This window comes from Rana temporaria, chromosome 7 (genome assembly GCF_905171775.1).
Source record: "Rana temporaria chromosome 7, aRanTem1.1, whole genome shotgun sequence".
NCBI classification, from domain to species: Eukaryota; Metazoa; Chordata; class Amphibia; order Anura; family Ranidae; genus Rana; species Rana temporaria.
This window is the reverse complement of record NC_053495.1, coordinates 138,974,361-138,994,874: the sequence shown is the minus strand read 5'-3', so window position 1 is coordinate 138,994,874 and position 20,514 is coordinate 138,974,361. Positions and strand designations below refer to the sequence as shown.

At 46.2% G+C, this 20,514-nt stretch overlaps 1 protein-coding gene across 2 annotated transcripts in view; it reads right to left on the bottom strand.

The window, feature by feature from the left end:
• The window catches only part of GLMN (glomulin, FKBP associated protein), a 124,595-nt gene that overhangs the window by 63,350 nt on the left and 40,731 nt on the right, over positions 1–20,514 (bottom strand). For both annotated transcript variants that reach the window (XM_040360031.1, XM_040360032.1), the window contains exons 4-7: positions 19,176–19,295; positions 14,409–14,517; positions 8,017–8,263; positions 934–1,036 (exon numbers count right to left, since the gene is read on the bottom strand). In XM_040360031.1, the coding sequence (XP_040215965.1) occupies positions 934–1,036; positions 8,017–8,263; positions 14,409–14,517; positions 19,176–19,295 (579 nt within the window). The remainder of the gene's footprint in view (positions 1–933; positions 1,037–8,016; positions 8,264–14,408; positions 14,518–19,175; positions 19,296–20,514) is intronic.

The window sequence follows — 20,514 nt, the reverse complement described above, 5'->3', positions numbered from 1 at the left end:
GAGGGATTTGAGTTCTTATAAACCCCAGATCTCTCCATAAAGAGTACCTGTCACTTGCATATTGCTGTCACAAGGATGTGTACGTTCCTTGTGACGGCAATAAAATTAATCCAAAAAAAAAAAAAATACTAAAATAAATTAATAATAATTAAAAAAAAAAAAAAAAAAAATGTACGTGCCTCTGTCCCCCCTTGCTCCTGCGCTTTGGTCCTGCACACACACAAACAACGATCATCCAACACATGTGATGCATCACCGCGAACGTCAGATCATGGGCAGTAACACTAGCACCAGACCTCCTCTATAAATATATAGTTATAACCTGTAAAGGCTTTTAAGGTGTCGCCTATGGATTGTAAAATATGAAAGAGCGGAAAGGGAGGACTATAGCTCAATTGATGGCAAGATGGCAGCCCCCCAGTCTGCCATAAGCTGAACCACCACCCTCCAGACCCTCAAAGAAAATATCGCTTTCTTCCTTCAATGGTGGCAGTTTCTCGCATTTTCTGTATCCCAGTCTAGTGCCTGGCTGCTTGCACACAAATGTTCAATACTGTAGACTTGAATGTACTGCAGGACCAACGTCAAGTCTATGGAAGTTAGTGCACAAGTGTGGGCAGTGTAGCACTTGATTTTTACCAGCCAGGATAAAGACAACACAAAGGAGGAGGCGGCAAGTAAGCACCTGTGGGCGGGATGATGGGCCAGCTTAGGGGTTACAGGAGGGGGGCTGGGAATGTTAAATAATACATGAACTTGCCCCAAGCCTTTTCAAAATTGTATGAACTGTAAGCTGTATGACTGGTACTATTAAAGCAATAGTTTTCTAAGTAAACAGTCAGGGTGAATAGGATTTACCAAATACAATGAAGAAATGAATATGTAAAATGAGACCTATACACAGCAAATCCATTCAATTCTCCTTGTACTTACCATGATGCCTTCAGCAAATACAAAGAAAGGATTGCCATTTAGTTCATCTTCTTCCAATTTCAGATGAGCGGTGAGGAGGGGAAACTTCAGGCAACTAAAACAGCTTGTGATAAATGTAAAAGATAAAGTAAAGTATTAAGGCACCTAGAAAGGATCATTATTGTTGCATTCATTACAGCCGCACTTCAGATTTGGAGCGCTGCAGTCGCACTGTGTCCAAAGTGCAGTGTGAAAGTGACCTTAAAGGGGTTGTAAATGTACAATTTTTGTTTTCCTAAATAGCTTCCTTTACCTTAGTGGAGTCCTCCTTCACTTACCTCATCCTTCCATTTTGCTCGCCCCCTCCCTTGGGCTACAGGAGAGTCAGGACACCCACTAACACACAGCTCCTCTCTCTATCTGCAACATAGAGAGCGTCCTGACTCTCCTGTAGTGCAAGGGAGCAGTTGAGCACGACACTCCACACCAGGGAGAAAGCCTTGCATTACTGTGTGGAGTTACAGACAGAAGAACAGGAAGTGAGGATTTCTCAGAAGTAATAAGGACATTTAAAAGCAAAATAGAAGGATGAGGTAAGTGAAGGAGGACTGCACTGAGGTAAAGGAAGCTATTTAAGGAAAGAAAAAAAAAATTGTACATTTACAACCCCTTTAACCACTTAAGGACCGCCTCCTGCACATATACGTCAGCAGAATGGCATGGCTGGGCACATGTACGTACAGGTACGTCCTGTACTAGTACCCAGCCGTGGGTAGCGGGCGCACACCCGTGGCGCGCTCCCGCGACCCGGTCTGAAGCTCCGGGACCGCGGGACCAGATCGCCGCTGGAGACCCGTGATCGGTCCCCGGAGCTGAAGAACGGGGACAGCCGGGTGTAAACACGGCTTCCCCGTGCTTCACTGTGGCGGCTGCATCGATCGTGTCATCCCTTTTATAGGGGGACACAATCGATGACGTCACACCTACAGCCACACCCCCCTACAGTTGTAAACACACTTCAGGGAACACATAACCACAAGGGGGCGCCGATGGGGTTAACTCCCAAACTGCAACTGTCATTTTCACAATAAACAATGCATTTTAAATACATTTTTTGCTGTAAAAATGACAATGGTCCCAAAAATGTGTCAAAATTGTCCGTAGTGTCTGCCATAATGTTGCAGTCACGAAAAAAATCGCGGATCGCCGCCATTTGTAGTAAAAAAAAAAAAAAATTAATAAAAATGCAATAAAACTATCCCCTATTTTGTAAACGCTATAAATTTTGCGCAAACCAACCAATAAACGCTTATTGCGATTTTTTTTAACAAAAGTAGGTAGAAGAATACGTATCGGCCTAAACTGAGTAAAAAAATATTTTTTTTTATATATTTTTGGGGGATATTTATTATAGCAAAAAGTAAAAAATATTGATTTTTTTTCAAAATTGTCGCTCTATTTTTGTTTATAGCGCAAAAAATAAAAACCGCAGAGGTGATCAAATACCACCAAAAGAAAGCTCTGTTTGTGGGAAAAAAGGACGCCAATTTTGTTTGGGAGCCACGTCGCACGACCGCGCAATTGTCAGTTAAAGCGACGCAGTGCCGAATCGCAAAAAGGGGCAAGGTCCTTTAGCTGCATTTTGGTCCGGGTCTTAAGTGGTTAAAGTAGAACTATAAAAAAAAATTTTTTTTCATTTTGGATAGAGCAAGGGAGGGATACAACCCCTGTAAGATTTTTCTTTTTGTTGCAATCTGTGGCCTATCGCAGAGATTTCACTTCCTGTCCCATAGCCAAACAGAAAATGAGCGGAAATCCCTGCAAACGAAGGCAACTCATTGGGGACCCCCAGGGCACCAGAACCAGTGTCCTTATTGGAAGATTTCCCCCTTGATTACTTTTCTGGGGACAACCCAAAATTTGTGGGCTTCCCTTTTAGGGATAATGGTAAACAGGACAAATAGAGAGGGTGGATCTTCTCAACAGGGGCACAGACCGCAATAAAAACTGACAAGTATTCAAATTCCTCTAGACTTATTGGGCCAAATCCTCAGCCAGGCGGCGTAACTTAACTTTCAGCAGTTAAGTTACACTGACTTAAAGTTTCTACCTAAGTGCCTGATCCACAAAGCACTTACCTAGAAATTTCAGGCCGTGTAACTTAAGTGCCGCCGTCGCAAGGCGGTCCTCCTCTCCGGGGGGCGTTTAAAATTTAAATGAGGCGCGCTCCCGCGCCGGCCGTACTGCGCATGCGTGTGATGTAATTTTCCCGACGTGCAGCGCGCGAACGTAATTGACGCCGGGCGGCTTTGTGGATTGCGACGGGACACTAAAGTTGCGACGGGTGAAAAAAATATACGCGCCGGGAAAACAAATAATTATAAAAAAAAATGACAGCGTCGCTCAGCATGCATTCCTAAAAGGGAGAACTCCATGCCAATTTTCAAAGAAAAAACCGGCATGGGTTCCCCCCCCCCAGGAGCATACCAGGCCCTTAGGTCTGGTATGGGTTGTAAGGAGACCCCCCCACGCCGAAAATTCGACGTAGGGGGTCCCCCTACAATCCATACCAGACCCGTATCCAAAGCACGCTACCCGGCCGGTCAGGAAGGGAGTGGGGACGAGCGAGCGCCCCCCCCTCCTGAGCCGTGCCAGGCCGCATGCCCTCAACATGGGGGGGTTGGGTGCTCTGGGGCAGGGGGGTGCACTGCGGGCCCCCCCACCCCAGAGCACCCTGTCCCCATGTTGATGAGGACAGGACCTCTTCCCGACAACCCTTGCCGTTGGTTGTCGGGGTCTGCGGGCGGGGGCTTATCGGAATCTAGAAGTCCCCTCAAATAAGGGGGCCCCCAGATACCGGCCCCCCACCCTAAGTGAATGGATATGGGGTACATCGTACCCCTACCCATTCATTTGTAGGCAAAAAGTAAAAGTTAGTAAACACACAACACAAGGGTTTTTAAAATAATTTATTATTCTGCTCCGGAGGCCCCCCCTGTCTTCTTTATTAGCTCTATTACCAGGGGGGGCTTCTTCTTCCACTCTCCGGGGGTCTTCTTCCACTCTCCGGGGGGGGGTTTCTTCTTCCGCTCTCCGGGGGGGAGCTTCTCCGCTCTCCGGGGGTCTTCTTCTCTCTTCGCCGCTCTCCGCTGTTGACTCGGCGAACCCCGGTTCTTCTCCAGCTGTCCGGTGCCTTCTTCAGCGCTGGCTGCCTGCTATCTTTGTGTGTTAGCTCAATTACTAACAGGCAGCCGGCGCGGTCTTCTGTGACGTCAGGTTCTTCTTCTCCCCTCTTCCGATGTTGCCTCGTCGCCTCTTGTCACTGTAATGATGGAAGCGCGCCTTGCATCCCATTTATATAGGCATCACCGTCCCATCATGCTCCGGTAGGTACCCATGTGGTGGGTGCACGTGGGTAGGCACCCACCACATGGGTACCTGCCGGAGCATGATGGGACGGTAATGCCTATATAAATGGGATGCAAGGCGCGCTTCCATCATTACAGTGACAAGAGGCGACGAGGCAACATCGGAAGAGGGGAGAAGAAGAACCTGACGTCACAGAAGACCGCGCCGGCTGCCTGTTAGTAATTGAGCTAACATACAAAGATAGCAGGCAGCCAGCGCTGAAGAAGAAGGCACCGGACAGCTGGAGAAGAACCGGGGTTCGCCGAGTCAACAGCGGAGAGCGGCGAAGAGAGAAGAAGACCCCCGGAGAGCGGAGAAGCTCCCCCCCGGAGAGCGGAAGAAGAAACCCCCCCTGGAGAGTGGAAGAAGACCCCCGGAGAGTGGAAGAAGAAGCCCCCCTGGTAATAGAGCTAATAAAGAAGACAGGGGGGGCCTCCGGAGCAGAATAATAAATTATTTTAAAAACCCTTGTGTTGTGTGTTTACTAACTTTTACTTTTTGCCTACAGGTGAATGGGTAGGGGTACGATGTACCCCATATCCATTCACTTACGGTGGGGGGCCGGTATCTGGGGGCCCCCTTATTTGAGGGGACTCCCAGATTCCGATAAGCCCCCGCCCGCAGACCCCGACAACCAACGGCAAGGGTTGTCGGGAAGAGGTCCTGTCCTCATCAACATGGGGACAGGGTGCTCTGGGGTGGGGGGGCCCGCAGTGCGCCCCCCTGCCCCAGAGCACCCAACCCCCCCATGTTGAGGGCATGCGGCCTGGCGCGGCTCAGGAGGGGGGGGGGGGGCGCTCGCTCGTCCCCACTCCCATTCCTGACCGGCCGGGTAGCGTGCTTTGGATACGGGTCTGGTATGGATTGTAGGGGGACCCCCTACGTCGATTTTTCGGCGGAGGGGGGGTCTCCTTACAACCCATAACAGACCTAAAGGCCTGGTATGCTCCTGGGGGGGAACCCATGCCGGTTTTGATTTTATAAATTGCCGTGGAGTTCTCCCTCGGGAATGCATACCAAATGCCGTCGCTTGAATGTGCTTTCACATGGTGTTACTAACTTTACACTTTGTAAAAGCAGCCCTAGTTTTACACTTGGCAAACTAAAACTTACGGCGAAAAAACGAAGCACAAAAGCTTTGTGGATCGCCCTAAGTGCTAATTTGCATACCAGAAGAGGCATTTCGACTCGAAATGCCCCCAGTGGCGGATGCGGTACTGCATCCTAAGATCCGGCAGTGTAAGTCCCTTACAGATGTCGGATCTTCTGCCTAACTTTGGAAAACTGCTTCTGAGGATCAGTTCCAAAGTTAGAACCAGAGATACGACGGCTTACGCCGGAGTATCTCTTTTGTGGATTTGGCCCATTGTTTTTTGTTTTAAACAAAGTTTTGCCTTTAGTTATATTTTAACCTCAAGGTCAGGAAAACAGGTTGTATGGCAAAATGCAAAGTCTGCTTCTTTTGTAGCCCCTTATCCCCTCAGTAAGAAATGTAGTTTTACCTGCTGATCCTTCCAGTAACACGCTTCCTGTTTTAGGGTGACAATGCTCACTCACTGAACTGTATCTGTGAAGGAGCGGTGTTGTCACTTTAGGGCTGAACTACAAAATACCCCCCCAACTTTTCTTTTCCATAACATAGGCAGGAGGCAATCTGTATACCTATTACATTTCAGGATAATACTACAGAGTTAACAAGACACAATACAGTGCTGGATTTCTGTCAGGATCAACAGGTAATTGTGTACACTTATTAAATAATAAAACACTTTTAATTGTATATTTATCAGGCTGAAAGTTAATGGTTAGGGTTCCATACCATTTAATTCCCCATGTGTATTTGGCTAAGAGCTTTGTGCAGATATTAGCGTTTTACAGCCTACACAATAAAATAAGAATTTATACAAATCACATGGATTTGATTTACCATTTTTCTGGTGACTTTTTAGAACGTCATGTAGAAATGTATACAATTAAAGTATTTTCATTAGGCAACTCATATAATAAAAATTGTTGTCATATGGATAAAAACAGGTAACAAAACCTGACACGTATTCCTTCCCAACCAATTAGAAACTCCCTTTTTTTTTGCAAGAAAAATTACAGATGAAATCTGATTGGCTGGTACACAGAGAAACAATCCAATTTTATTTTGCAAGGGGCCCAATAGTGCTACCATTCTTGGAACCATTTCTGCTCAGGCCCTTACAGCTTATTGATCTATATGTAAATGCAATAAACCATGGGTCTTCATTAACTATGGCCCTCCAGTTGTTCAGGAACTACAATTCCCATCATGCCTAGTCATGTCTGTGAATGTCAGAGTTTTACAATGCCTCATGGGATGTGTAGCTCCGCAACAGCTGGAGGGCCATAGTTTGAGGATCCCTGCAATAAATGATAAAGTGTTTGTAAAGCTCTGTTTTTTTTTCATAAAATGTATGTTCTACTTACTTTCTCTGTGCAAAGATATTGCAGAGAACAGCCCTGATCTTCCCCTTATGAGGTCCACTCTGCCACTTCTTCAAATGCTCTCTCAGCAAGCAGTGTGCCGAGAGGGCACTCATGCAAGTACGCTCCCGAGCAGGGCTATGTGCACCCATAGACAAGCACAGTGCGACCTGGCCACAGCCCCACTCCCTTCTGACTGGACTTCAGTGACAGCAGCAGGAGCCAATGGCTCACAATGCTCTCAAAGCCTCCAGTAAATAGAGGAATAGAGGAGAAGAACTGCAGCAGATGGGCACAGTGCTGGATCAAGAATGGACTCAAAGTGTTAAAGCAGGGGTCCTCAAACTACGGGCCGGCCCGCCAGTGTGATTTACCCGGCCCATGGGCTGCCCCTTTAATATCGCAGCATTCCCCCCCCTGCTACCTTTTTATCCCACAAGATGAGAAACATGACAGGTCCAGACAAAATGTGGGGTCTTTTGAGTTAGGCAGCGGGGCGGTTTCAGCAATCAAGCACCTGCCTTTCACTAGCAAAGTCCCACCCTTTGTCTTGACCTGCCATGCTTTGCATCTAGTGTGATTGAGGTAGCAGAGAGGCGGAGTGCTGGGATGGTATAGAAGGGGCAGCAGTGTAATATCGATGGGGGGGGGGGGGGGGCGGCTATGTGAGGAGAGGAGTTTGTGTTGGGAGGGCTTTGTGATGGGGGGGGGGGGGGGGAATCTGTGATGAAGAGGAGTCTCTGATGGGGGATCTGTTATTCTGGGCTTTGTGATGGAGAGGAGTCTGTGATGGGGGATCTGTTATGGGGGTCTGTGATGGAGGGGGGTCTGTTATTCTGGGCTTTGTGATGGAGAGGAGTTTGTGTTGGGGGGCTTTATGATGGAGAGGAGTCTGTTATTGGTGGGCTTTGTGATAGAGGAGTTTGTGTTGGGGGCCTAATATGGGGGGAATCTTTGATGGGGGGGGTCTGTGATGGAGAGGAATCTGTGATGAGGGGGGTCTGTGTTGGGTAGGGGTTCTGTGTTGGGGAGGGGGGTCTGTGATGAGGGGGGTCTGTGATGAGGGGGGGTCTGTGATGAGGGGGGGTCTGTGAAATACTAATAAGTTTATGTGTTCAGGGGTTAGGGGGGGGGGTGTGTGCTATTGTTTTAAAAATGTTTTTTTTGTTTTACCTTAATGCAGAGAATCCATTAAAGTAAAAAATATTTAACTTTAGAATCACTTTAAGCTAAATTTACACTTACAATGTCAGAAGCTCCTTCCTCATCTCCTGAATATCTTGCTCCTTGGTAATGTCTGTGGTCTGGGATACAAGATCAACGAATGGCTGTATAAACTGAAGTAGGGCAAGACAGCACTGGCAAAGGGAATGCTTGTCTTCTTTAATCTGCTCAACAGTGTATGGTACTGGAAGATAGGATATCCGAGAATGGACAGTGGACAATGACAGACCCACAGAGTAGGACATCTTGTTTGCAAGCTTCAGGAGAACTACAAGATATAAAGCAGATACTATGTAAAAAAAAAGAAAGAAAAAGGCCTCATTTACGTGGGCGCTGAGAGCTGGACACCAATAATTGGGCGTTTTTTTTTTTTTTTTAAGCTGCGTATGGATAGCCAATTTAATGCCGCGTACACACGATCATTTTTCGGGTTGTAAAAAACAACGTTTTTAAAGCTCTAGAAAAAACTACGTTTTTTTCAACCCGATCATTAAAACGGCCTTGCCTACACAAGATTGTGAAAAAAAAAATGCTCTAGCAAAGCGCGGCGACGTACAACACGTACGACGACACTATAAAAGGGGAAATTCCATGCGGATGGTGCCACCCTTGGGGCTGCTTTAGCTGATTTTGTGTTAGTAAAAGACGATTCGTGCTTTTCTGTCTGTTACAGCGTGATGAATGTGCTTACTCCATTACGAACGGTAGTTTTACCAGAACAAGCGCTCCTGTCTCATAACTTGCTTCTGAGCATGCGCGGATTTTTCAAGTCGTTAAAGCCCACGCACGACTTTTTCGATTTTTTTTTGCCGTTTTTCAGAACCCGAAAAATGCTCTGAAGCCCACACACGATCGTTTTTAATGACATTAAAAAAAAAAACGTCATTTTTTATAACCCGAAAAATTATCGTGTGTACGCGGCATTAGTCTACGGGGACAGGTAGGTGAGGGAACCCACACTGTCTGCATTCGGGTGGCCACGCAACTGCATCAGGATGAGTAGCCTCTGCATCCTCTAAAGGATGTCTGCACATAGCACCGGGTGGCTCCAGTCGCATTAACTAAACGGTCCATTCATGGTGTATGGTCCGCAACACCTGGGTGAATGAGGCCAAAAAAAACAAACGCACACACAATTTGGAGCTTCTACAACTTGCAATAAAACATGAAGAAGAAAGTGCATCATAAAAAGTATACCCTTACTAGTACAGACAAATGACAATTGCCATCTACATAGTTAAACCGCTACCAAGATGATAAACCCAACTAAAGGAATTAATGAGTATTGGTCTGTCTTTGTTTGCATTTTCCTTGCTGTAAGGGAATATGGGCCAGATTCAGGTACCTGCGGCGCAGCATAACGTATCCCGTTTACGTTACACCGCCGCAAGTTTTCAGCGCAAGTGCCTGATTCACAAAGCACTTACCTGTAAACTTAGAGCGGTGTATCGTAAAGACGTCCGGCGTAAGCCCGCCTAATTCAAACGGGGCGTGTACCATTTAAATTAGGCGCGCTCCCGCCCCGGATGTTCTGCGCATGCTCCGTTCATAAATTTCCCCGACGTGCTTTGCGCGAAATTACGGCGCCCCGACATGTTTGTGAATGGCGACATGCGTAACGTACTTACGCCAAAAAAAAAATTTTTTTTAATTTGACGCGGGAACGACGGCCATACTTTAACATGGCTTATGTAAAGTTAAGCAATGAAAAAGATTGCTTACAGGCCAACTTCTCCTACCACTGGAAAACGACCTCCCTGAAATATTTGGGGATACACATTACCCCAAGCTTCACCACTCTGTATCAGGAAAATTTCCCTCCCCTGTTTCGTTCGGTAAGATCCCTACTAACACAATGGAAGAAACACCATATTTCCCTGCTCGGCCGTATCGCCTCAGTCAAAATGACAATACTCCCAAAGCTCCTCTACCTTTTCCAAACGTTGCCCATCCCCGTCCCCTACAAACATCTGAGGAAACTCCAGTCTGACCTAATTAAATTCACCTGGAACCACAAGAGACATAGGATACCCCAGACAGTATTAATGGCGGCGCGCTCAGACGGGGGCCTGGCGTTTCCCAATCTTGTCAAATACTACCAAGCCACTCAACTCAGGGCGATAGCTTCTTGGTTTACGCAACGTTCCTATAATAAGTGGACAGAGATCGAAAAATTATGGCTAGCCCCGACCCATCCTAATAACTTACTTTGGTGCGCGGACGCGGAGGTCCCCCCTGAATGTCTGCTGGGATCTATGACACAGCTCAGGCGTCTTTGGCGTCGGCTGTCGAGGCCACTTGGCTTGTCTTCGGAGCGTTCGCTCATGACTTCATTTATGTGTAACCCCAAGGTGCCAGACAGCCTCACACACCATATGTCCCACCCGTGGACATCTCGGAACCTGTTTCACTTTGGGACCCTAGTAGATCCCATTTCACGCAAATTACTGCCCTTCTCTAGCCTCCAGACCAAATTTAACCTCCCTAGGCAGGTTTTCTACAGCTATCTGCAAATTCGCCATTACGCCCTATCCATAGCACCTGACCTGCAATTCTCCCCCCCAGTGCCCTTTGAGACTTTGATCCTGGCCGGATCGACCCAGAAAGGCCTTATCTCCGACATATACAAGATGCTAAACACATACCGATCGGAAACCCAGGGTAAACACTCCTATATGACCCGATGGGAAAAAGCCCTTAATGAAGTAATTCCAATAGAGCAATGGCGGATAATATGGTCCCAGGCGGCGAAGAGTTCACTTTGTACACTGTACAAAGAGAACACATACAAAGTACTTCTTTTCTGGTATATGACCCCCGACGTACTACATGCCATATACCCCTCTAGCTCAGATCGCTGTTGGCGATGTCAAACGGATAGGGGCTCCCTCTTTCATATTTATTGGAGCTGCCCGGGGATCTCCCCCTACTGGACTGCAGTCCAACAACTTCTGGGCCGCCTCCTAGATACGCAGGTCCCCCTATGCCCCAAATTCTTTTTGTTGGGCCTGTCACCCCTGAGGATATCCAAGCCATATAAAAAGCTGACGCGTCATGTTCTCACAGCTGCACGCTGCCTCATAGCCCTTAACTGGAAAAATCGTTCTCCCCCCACCCCTGAGGCTTTATACGCTAGAGTTAAAGACGTGGAGCTGATGGAGAGAATGACCGCCAGGATACAGGACAGGCTGGAAGCCCATGACGTTGTCTGGGAGCCGTGGCGCCTCCGGGAGGACCCATTATAAACCAGGTGAACGAGCTGATCCGATGACACCTTTCCCTCCCCCCCCTTTTTTTCTTTTTCCTTTTTCCCTTCTATCCCCCCCCCCCTTTCCTTTTTCTCTTTCCTTTTTTTTTTCTCTTTCCCTCACCCCTTCCCTTTCTTTTTCTTCCTTTATTCCTTTCCTCTGTGAGCACCCTAGCGGCTCATTCCAGGTTTAATGTTTTGCAAAGTCCTAATGCAAGCTTCAGTCAGTTAACAAACTTGACTTTGGATATGTGCTTACTATTGCTTATTAGTGTACTGACAAACCATACTCTTTTTATTACCGGAAGGTCTGTGACGTATGCTGGTTTTTGTCCCTTTTGTACATCTTCCTTTTATGCTATATCCCATGCTTTTGTATGCTGTGAGCAACTATTTTCAATAAAAAAAGTTATTTGAGAAAAAGATTGCTTAACTTTGCGACGGGAAAAAACGACGTTACGCACGCGAGTAGCTTCGTGGATCGCCGTAACTGATAATTTGCATACCCGAAAAACGGGAAAACCTGGAAAACGACGCAAACTCCACCCAGCGGCGGCCGAGGTACTGCATCCCAAGATCCGACGGTGTAAGTCAATTACACCTGTCGGATCTTAGGGCTAGCTATGCATAACTGATTCTATGAATCAGCCGCATAGTTAGAACGGGCGGATCACAGAGATACGACGGTGTATCAGGAGATACGCCGTCGTATCTCTTCTGTGAATCTGGCCCTATGACTTTAGAGCAGGGCAAGTAGCACCCCTATATATTTCGGATATTGCAACACTGCTTCCTTGCGATGAAGATTTATACCGGTCTCTTCTCCCACTCTGCACTTTGTCCCCCAATATACTGTATGCAAGAAATAGAATGGGAATAATACAGTAAATAAATAAATTCCCCTCCCATTTGGAAAGGAATAATATGCTTGTGGCGGAATGTGGAGGACAATTCTTAGGTCTATAATTCACTACACCACAACTGCTATAAGATTTGTGGTCTTTGTACAGTAAAACCTTGGTTTGCGAACATAATTCGTTCCAGAAACATGCTTGTAATCCAAAGCACTTGTATATCAAAGCATTTTATTTACAGGGTATAAAAGAGAAGAGAGACACCTCTAAGTGTAGCAATAAGTTGCTAAATGTTGTACCTTCATTAAATGTAACCATATTGCTACACTTGGAGGCTCCTCTCTTCTTTTTTATACTCAGTTGTGACACTACTCTTATATCAAGACATTGCTTGTATATCAAGTCAACATTTATTAAAACATTTTGCTTGTCTTGCAAAACGCTCTTAAACGAAGTTACTCTCAAACCAACGTTTTACTGTATTGCTATTGCCCCCTCACCCCTAAATATAAATATTATATCAAGACATCGCTTGTATATCAATGCAAAATTTATTAAAACATTTTGCTCGTCTTCAAACCAAGTTACTCTCAAACCAACGTTTTACTGTAGTTGTACTTGGACACAGTGAGGTTGATTTATTAAAACTGGAGTGTACAAAATCTGGTGCAACTCTGCATAGAAACCAATCAGCTTCCAGGATTTTTTGTCAAAGCTTGACAAAAGTTAGAAGCTGATTGGCTACCATGCACAGCTGCACCAGATTTTGCACTCTCCAATTTTTAGTAAATCAACCTCACTATATTTTTTTAAAATGTTACTTAAGGCTTCATTTCCATGGACGTTTTTACAGCCACTTTTTTTAGCCTTTTTTACAGCTTAAAAACGCCTGTCCATGTTTTTTTATTTTATTTTTTTTATTTTATTTTTTGAGCTGGAGCTCAAAAACGCTGCGGTAGCGTCTTTGCGCGTTTTTGAACGTTTAATGTCTGGCGTTTTTACAGCTCTAAGGCTGGAGCTTCAGAACGCACTGGTCCTGGTTTTTTTTTGCAGCTTAAAAACGTCTCAGCCATCTACAGCTCAAAAACGTCATGGTGGGCATGAGGCCATAGGCTAACATGGAGAGCTGTTTTTAAGCTGCAAAAAAACGCTCAGAAAAGTGGCTGTAAAAACGTCCATGGAAATGAAGCCTAGATGTTACAAATAAGTACTGTAATTGTTTGTATTTTGTAATTTCTGTCTTTTTGGGGAGCTGGGTAAAGAGAACCACACAATTTGAGTGTATTGATTACCACAGCTGTGATGGACATTGGCAGCCTGGTCTACTTCCTGTGTGGTCCACCAGTATGGCTGCTTTGAGGTGCTTTACAGGTGCTATAGCACTAGAAAAATAGTGCCTGTAAAGTGCCTCTTCTCTCTCATGCCAATGTGAAAACCTGAGGACTTTCACACTGGAGTGGTACGCTGGCAGGATGGTAAAAAAAAGTCCCGCAAGCCGCATCTTTGCAGTACAGTAGGAGCGGTGTATACACCGCTCCTAAAGCGCCCCTGCCCCTTGAAATCAAGGGGCAGCGCCGCCGAACCGCCAGCAAAGTGCCGCTGTAGCAGTGCTTTGTGGCCGGTGTTAACTGTTTTTGGGACGCCAGCGGGGGTTAAAATCGCCCCGCTATCGGCCGAAAAAAAGCGCAGGAAAAAACGTCAGTAAAATGTCGCTGATTTACCGCCGATGACCAGCGCTGCTCAGTGTAAAAGTAGCCTATGTAATAGAGTAATGTGAGATGACAAGATAGCTATGATGAAGTCTGCAAAGCTGAAACAAGTTACAAGTTTTGTTATCTGTGCTTGCTGATGATTTTAAACAAATAAAGTACAATTTTTTTGAAGCCAGACTCCAGCATCTCTCTCTTTTTTTTTTAAAGCATGCCATGACTGAAAATAGGTTGAGGAGCAACTTGCGGCTTCACAACCTGGTGCTAGTCATGTTGCGCCTGCTGAATGGTTTGCCGGTCTTCCGGGACGTGTCCCAGAAGACTGCATTGAGGAAGTAGAATTTGGATCAGATCACTGCGGAAGTAGAAGTGGGAACCTGTCAAAACTATATACCCCCCCCCCCCAAAAAATGACATGCCAAATGTGGCAGGGGAGGGGGGAGTGCTTAACGCGGAACTTCCCTATTTGGGTGGAGCTCTGCTTTAACTGAACAAGATTCTGGCTGCTCCAGTTTTTTTTTTAATTCCCCCATGATATTTTGAGAAAACAATGCTATTAAGACAACCATATTTCCTTGTGCAATGAAGAGGCACAGATGTTACCTGTCTGCAGAGGCTGAAGCAATGCCAAGATGGTCCGAGATAGAAGATCTCCTGTTGCTTCATCAACCTGTTCGAGAATTCCCAGCAAGATCTCCTTTGGATTGCACCGCTACAAAATAAGATTACACAAATTCAATTATGAATTTTCCTGCATTGCTGGAACATTTACTTTTATTTGCAGTCTGAATTGTTTGAAAGCATGGATGGCATAATGCACCCCTCCTGCTGGTTGTGAAAAGGCAGTGCAAGTAAAGAACGCCATATTCACAGTTATTCAAAAACATTGATCTAGTTCGCAGGTGTCAAACACAAGGCCGCGGGCCGAATCCGGCCCTCCAGGTAATTTCATGTGGCCCTCGCACACACCCCTCGTCTCTGCCCCCCACCTGGTCTCAGCAGTCAGCAGCAGAGAGGACAGGACTTCTCCACCAGATACTTCTCTGTCCAGCCCTCCTGGCAGCAGCACAAGGCAAGGGGATGCACTGATGTAAGAGATAGTGGGGGGCATGCTCAACCTCTGATGGTGGGGGGCTCTTGACATCTGATGTAAGGGGGGTGTGGTGCTGATCCAACCGACCCTTTGAGGGCAACCATAATGCTGATGTGGTCCACAAGCAAATTGAGTTTGACACACCTGATCTAGTTTAACAGCCCCCGCTAGAGAATGATGAGCCATGCAGCACCTTTTTCTCTTTGACGTGCAGGGAAGGCAGTTACCATACTCTGCCAGACAAGTTAGTTACATGACAGGTCTTGAATGAAAGATACCCATATAGTTTGGTATCCACCTGACTGGACTTTCCCTATAGCAGATCCAGCTATGGGCATGCAAGCTAAAGAGCCAACGATTAGGGGCATGTCAAGGTATAGGCAGAAGAGACGTTGGGTGCATCAGCAAGAGGGACGCAAAGGGGTGGGAGCTGCAATTTATCATTCCAAAGTAGTTCATAGCGGGGGGCTCACTGGTGGCCTTTTTGCCTTGGATTTTAAAGGGCTTTGTGCCAACACTGCCAATGATGCTTACATAATGAGGTAGTACCCTATGAGGGCATATCAATTATTACTTTGTTAAAGGAGAAGTTTACCTTCAGGAACATGTTACATGATCCACCTGTTTTTAGGGTGGAACATGTTCCTGATCCTGCAGCTGCTCGGCGATCCCCGTACTCTCTGGGTAGAAGTTCACCATACTAGCTGCCACTTTTTGAAACGAGTGTAGCCATGCGGGGCTCTGCCCATACAGCTGTATGACTACAGACAGCCTTTTCACTTGCCGCTTGTAGTTCTCATTGAGCTTCCATGGCGTTGTTGAGTGCTCTGGTCAGTGATGTATTATGGTCTAGGCCAGTGATGGCGAACCTTTTTGAGCCCGAGTGCCCAAACCGCGACACAAGAGCAATTTATTTCTTGCAAAGTGCCAACACAGAATTAAACCTGCCAGCGTCTCTGTACAGAGGATGGGACTTATCTAAATGAGCCCTAAGGGACTAGAAATGTACGATTCTGCCAGATTCGCTCAGACTGCAGGGATTAGGAATGCATTGTGCTTAGAATGCACTGTGCAACATACACTGACCATTACACTCACCTACCTGACCATTACACTCACCTACCTGACCATTACACTCACTTATCTGACCATTACACTCACTTACCTGACCATTACACTCACTTACCTGACCATTGCACTCACCTACCTGACCATTACACTCACTTACCTGACCATTGCACTCACCTACCTGACCATTACACTCACCTACCTGACCATTACACTCACTTACCTGACCATTACACTCACTTACCTGACCATTACACTCACTTACCTGACCATTACACTCACTTACCTGACCATTGCACTCACCTACCTGACCATTACACTCACTTACCTGACCATTACACTCACCTACCTGACCATTACACTCACCTACCTGACCATTACATTCACTTACCTGACCATTACACTCACCTGACCATTATACACTCACCTACCTGACCATTACACTCACCTACCTGACCATTACACCCACCTACCTGACCATTACACCCACCTACCTGACCATTACATTCACTTACCTGACCATTACACTCACCTACCTGACCATTACACTCACCTACCTGACCATTACACTCACCTACCTGACCATTACACTCACCTACCTGACACATGCAATGACACCAATGAGGCACAATGACACCAATAATGAGGCACAATGACACCAATAATGAGGAACAATGACACCAATAATGAGGCACAATGTTTTCCAATGACACCAATAATGAGGCACAATGACACCAATAATGAGGCACAATGTTCCCTAATGACACCAATAATGAGGCACAATGACACCAATAATGAGGCACAATGACACCAATGATGACAAAAAATAGGGGAGCACAATGTTTCCCAATGACACCAATAATGAGGCAATGTTTTCCAATGACACCAATAATGAGGCAATGGCACCAATAATGAGGCACAATGTTCCCTAAGGACACAAATAATGAGGCACAATGACACCAATAATGAGGCAATGGCACCAATAATGAGGCACAATGTTCCCTAAGGACACCAATAATGAGGCACAATGACACCAATAATGAGGCAATGGCACCAATAATGAGGCACAATGTTCCCTAAGGACACCAATAATGAGGCACAATGACACCAATAATGACAAAAAATAGGGGAGCACAATGTTTCCCAATGACACCAATAATGAGGTTGAATAACACCAATGATGGGGCACAATGTTTCCCAATGACAGTAATGAGGATGTTCTTTTTGCACAATTGATTATTTGCTGAGCTAGCACCTGATATCTGAGAGTGGGGCAGGCTTAGGACTTACAAGATAACTGCACCGTACACTGCACATTAACTCCTGTCTCCCAGTGTCTGACCTTGCTCCAGCAGCTTATAATTCCCGCCGAAAGGCTCCTCTGATTCCAGCCGTGTGTGCTCCCAGTCACGTCACCGCTGATTTGTGCGGTGTGGATGAGACAGCTTCTTTGATTGGATCAGCGTGCGTACGCACACACGCACGCACGTCACCCCCGGGAGTTTCTTCTTTGTCACTCCCACTCAGACATGTCATCAATAGCCCTAGAGAACCGTGGGAGTTGTAGTTTGGGGAGCGGTGGGGACAAATGGATTTTAGTGTGTTCTTTGAAATTTTTCATGGCGTGTGGCGTGCCCACCGAAACAGCTTGCCGTGCCGGGAGCGTCACGCGTGCCACGCGTTCGCCATCACTGGCCTAGGCCGACACTTTGCGGGGGGCAGCGAAATCCCATCCCGTTCCCCTGTGCGCATCCCATCCTGTCCCCCTGTGCTCATCCCATCCTGTCCCCCTGTGCTCATCCCACCCTGTCACACTGTCCTCATCCCACCCTGTCACACTGTCCTCATCCCACCCTGTCCCCCTGTCCTCATCCCACCCTGTCCCCCTGTCCTCATCCCACCCTGTCCCCCTGTCCTCATCCCACCCTGTCCCCCTGTCCTCATCCCACCCTGTCCCCCTGTCCTCATCCCACCCTGTCCCCCTGTCCTCATCCCACCCTGTCCCCCTGTCCTCATCCCACCCTGTCCCCCTGTCCTCATCCCACCCTGTCCCCCTGTCCTCATCCCACCCTGTCCCCCTGTCCTCATCCCACCCTGTCCCCCTGTCCTCATCCCATCCTGTCCCCCTGTCCTCATCCCATCCTGTCCCCCTGTCCTCATCCCATCCTGTCCCCCTGTCCTCATCCCATCCTGTCCCCCTGTCCTCATCCCATCCTGTCCCCCTGTCCTCATCCCATCCTGTCCCCCTGTCCTCATCCCATCCTGTCCCCCTGTCCTCATCCCATCCTGTCCCCCTGTCCTCATCCCATCCTGTCCCTCTGTCCTCATCCCATGAAAATGACAGGGTGGGTCTTAAAAAGGAAGGGATGCGTCATATATAAAGTAGGGGGTGCGCGAGTTTCACCAGGCCTAGGGCGGCACAAAACCTAAATACACCCCTGGCTCTGGTAGTTCACCGATTCTTCCTGTCAGTGTGACACTGCTTGTTTGTAAAATGTACAGACAACCAGCTGATACTGACAGTCTGCAGAAGGCCTGCATGGCTCCAGCGATCTGCTGATTGCCGGTGCAATGCTTTAGATTTGTCCCATGAGCCAGCACAAGAGGTCTTCTATAACCTTTGAAAATAGATGTATTTCCAAATAAGTGCTAAGGACTTAGTGAGGACCAGAAGGACTGTAGTATAGATCGTTCAAGTATCAATTCTTGTCTTAGACTGGTAAGTGGCGCCAATGCTGCCCTCTTCAGACTGGGAAATCTTGAAAAAAGACATACACAAAAACAAAAAGGGTGCAAAAGTCTAGTGTATTACCAGATAAAACTTCACTGGTAAAAGAAAAGTAATGAGTGCATACTCACGGATAGCCAAAGGCTAATACAGCCAAATAGACCAGACCTAGGTGGCAGGCCATACACCCGCACCTACATAGATGTAAAATTGGGAGCAGCGGCCATGTCCATGCAGCTGCTGCATCCTAATGGAACTGCCTGTACAGGAATGCACAGTGCAGGCCTGAGCAGGTAAAAAGCCTCACACAGGCATATGCATTAAAACTCGTCAAGTGAATGAGGCCTTACAGTCACCACAGACATACTGCTTCTACTGTGGCTTTAGCTTGCCATCTGTTGAACAGACATGGCAAACCAACTGCCCAAAATACCAGACAGCAACATTTCACCTGTAAACCTAAAACGCAAAATTGTCTTACCTGTATCAGGTCATTAATCATCTGTAAACAGGTTTTCTCTTTGTCACTACCAGGTTCATTAGTAAACATGCACTTTGTTATGGGTCCAATGAGATTCCACCCTGTATTTCTGATAAAGGCCTGCAAAAAAAAAATATATATATTATATATTGTAAATTGTAAAAATATATATTCCGTATATACTTGAGTATAAGCCATCCCGAATATAAGCCGAGGCACCCAATTTTACCACAAAAAAATGGGAAAAAGTATTGACTCGAGTATAAGCCTAGGGTGTCCATCTGCATGCCTCACTGTGCCCATGCCTCACGTTTAACATGGGAGTCTATGGAAGGGGTGCCCACCTTTGAAAAAGAAAAAAAAAATTGGTGCTCCCTGGCCGTAGGTCCCCCGGACAACAAACTTTTCACACTTGTAGACAAAGAGTGGGGCTACAGGTGTGCCAAGATTGGGGTCCAGGGGACCTACGACAGGCTGGTACCGGTTCCCCAATCCAGGCGCAAAAAGGTGACTCGAGTATAAGCCAAAGGGGGGCATTTTCAGCACAAAAAAATGTACTGAAAAACTTGAGTATTAGAGATTAGAGGATAGAGAGATATCTATATATGTATTAGTTTCTAATCCACTCTTATAGAGTCTATGGAACACCCTTTAAGTACTCTATTTATTTATTCTCTTTCATTCTACTCTGTAGCCTAAGTACATGCATCCCTCTCCTGATGAGTGGCTATAACTGCCAGGAAAAACGCGTCTAGACACGATTCTTCTGATTCAAGGATGCCAAGCCTAGTTCTTTTTAAATTATGCACTTTACTGTATGATTTTACTTTTATATGATGATTCTACATTATTGGATCTGTATATGTATTTAATTTATTTGTCAATTTCTCTTTTCTGTATTAATTATGTTTATTAAATATTTTAACTTAATCATGTTCATTTTCATTTTATTATTGTGTTTCTTTTTGAAACTGTGTGTCATGCATTGCTACATGATACAATCTACGTTATATTGGGTACTATGTGTATTCATAGACTTTTATATTGATCAAATGTTAATAATCGTGCTGCCCTGTTTAGGGAATTACAACACTGACCCCGGAAAAATTAGATATCATTTCATTTATTATGTTACATACACATGCCTCATCTAAAGTCCCATATATATATTATATATACACACACACACACACACACACACACACACACATACATACATACATACAGGGCTCAAAATTTCAAGTCCTGAGCTACTAGCCAGGCCTCAAGAGTTACTCGCCACCAGTTGCCCCACCTAATTCATACACTGCCCTGCGCCTAATTGCACCCGTAAACACGC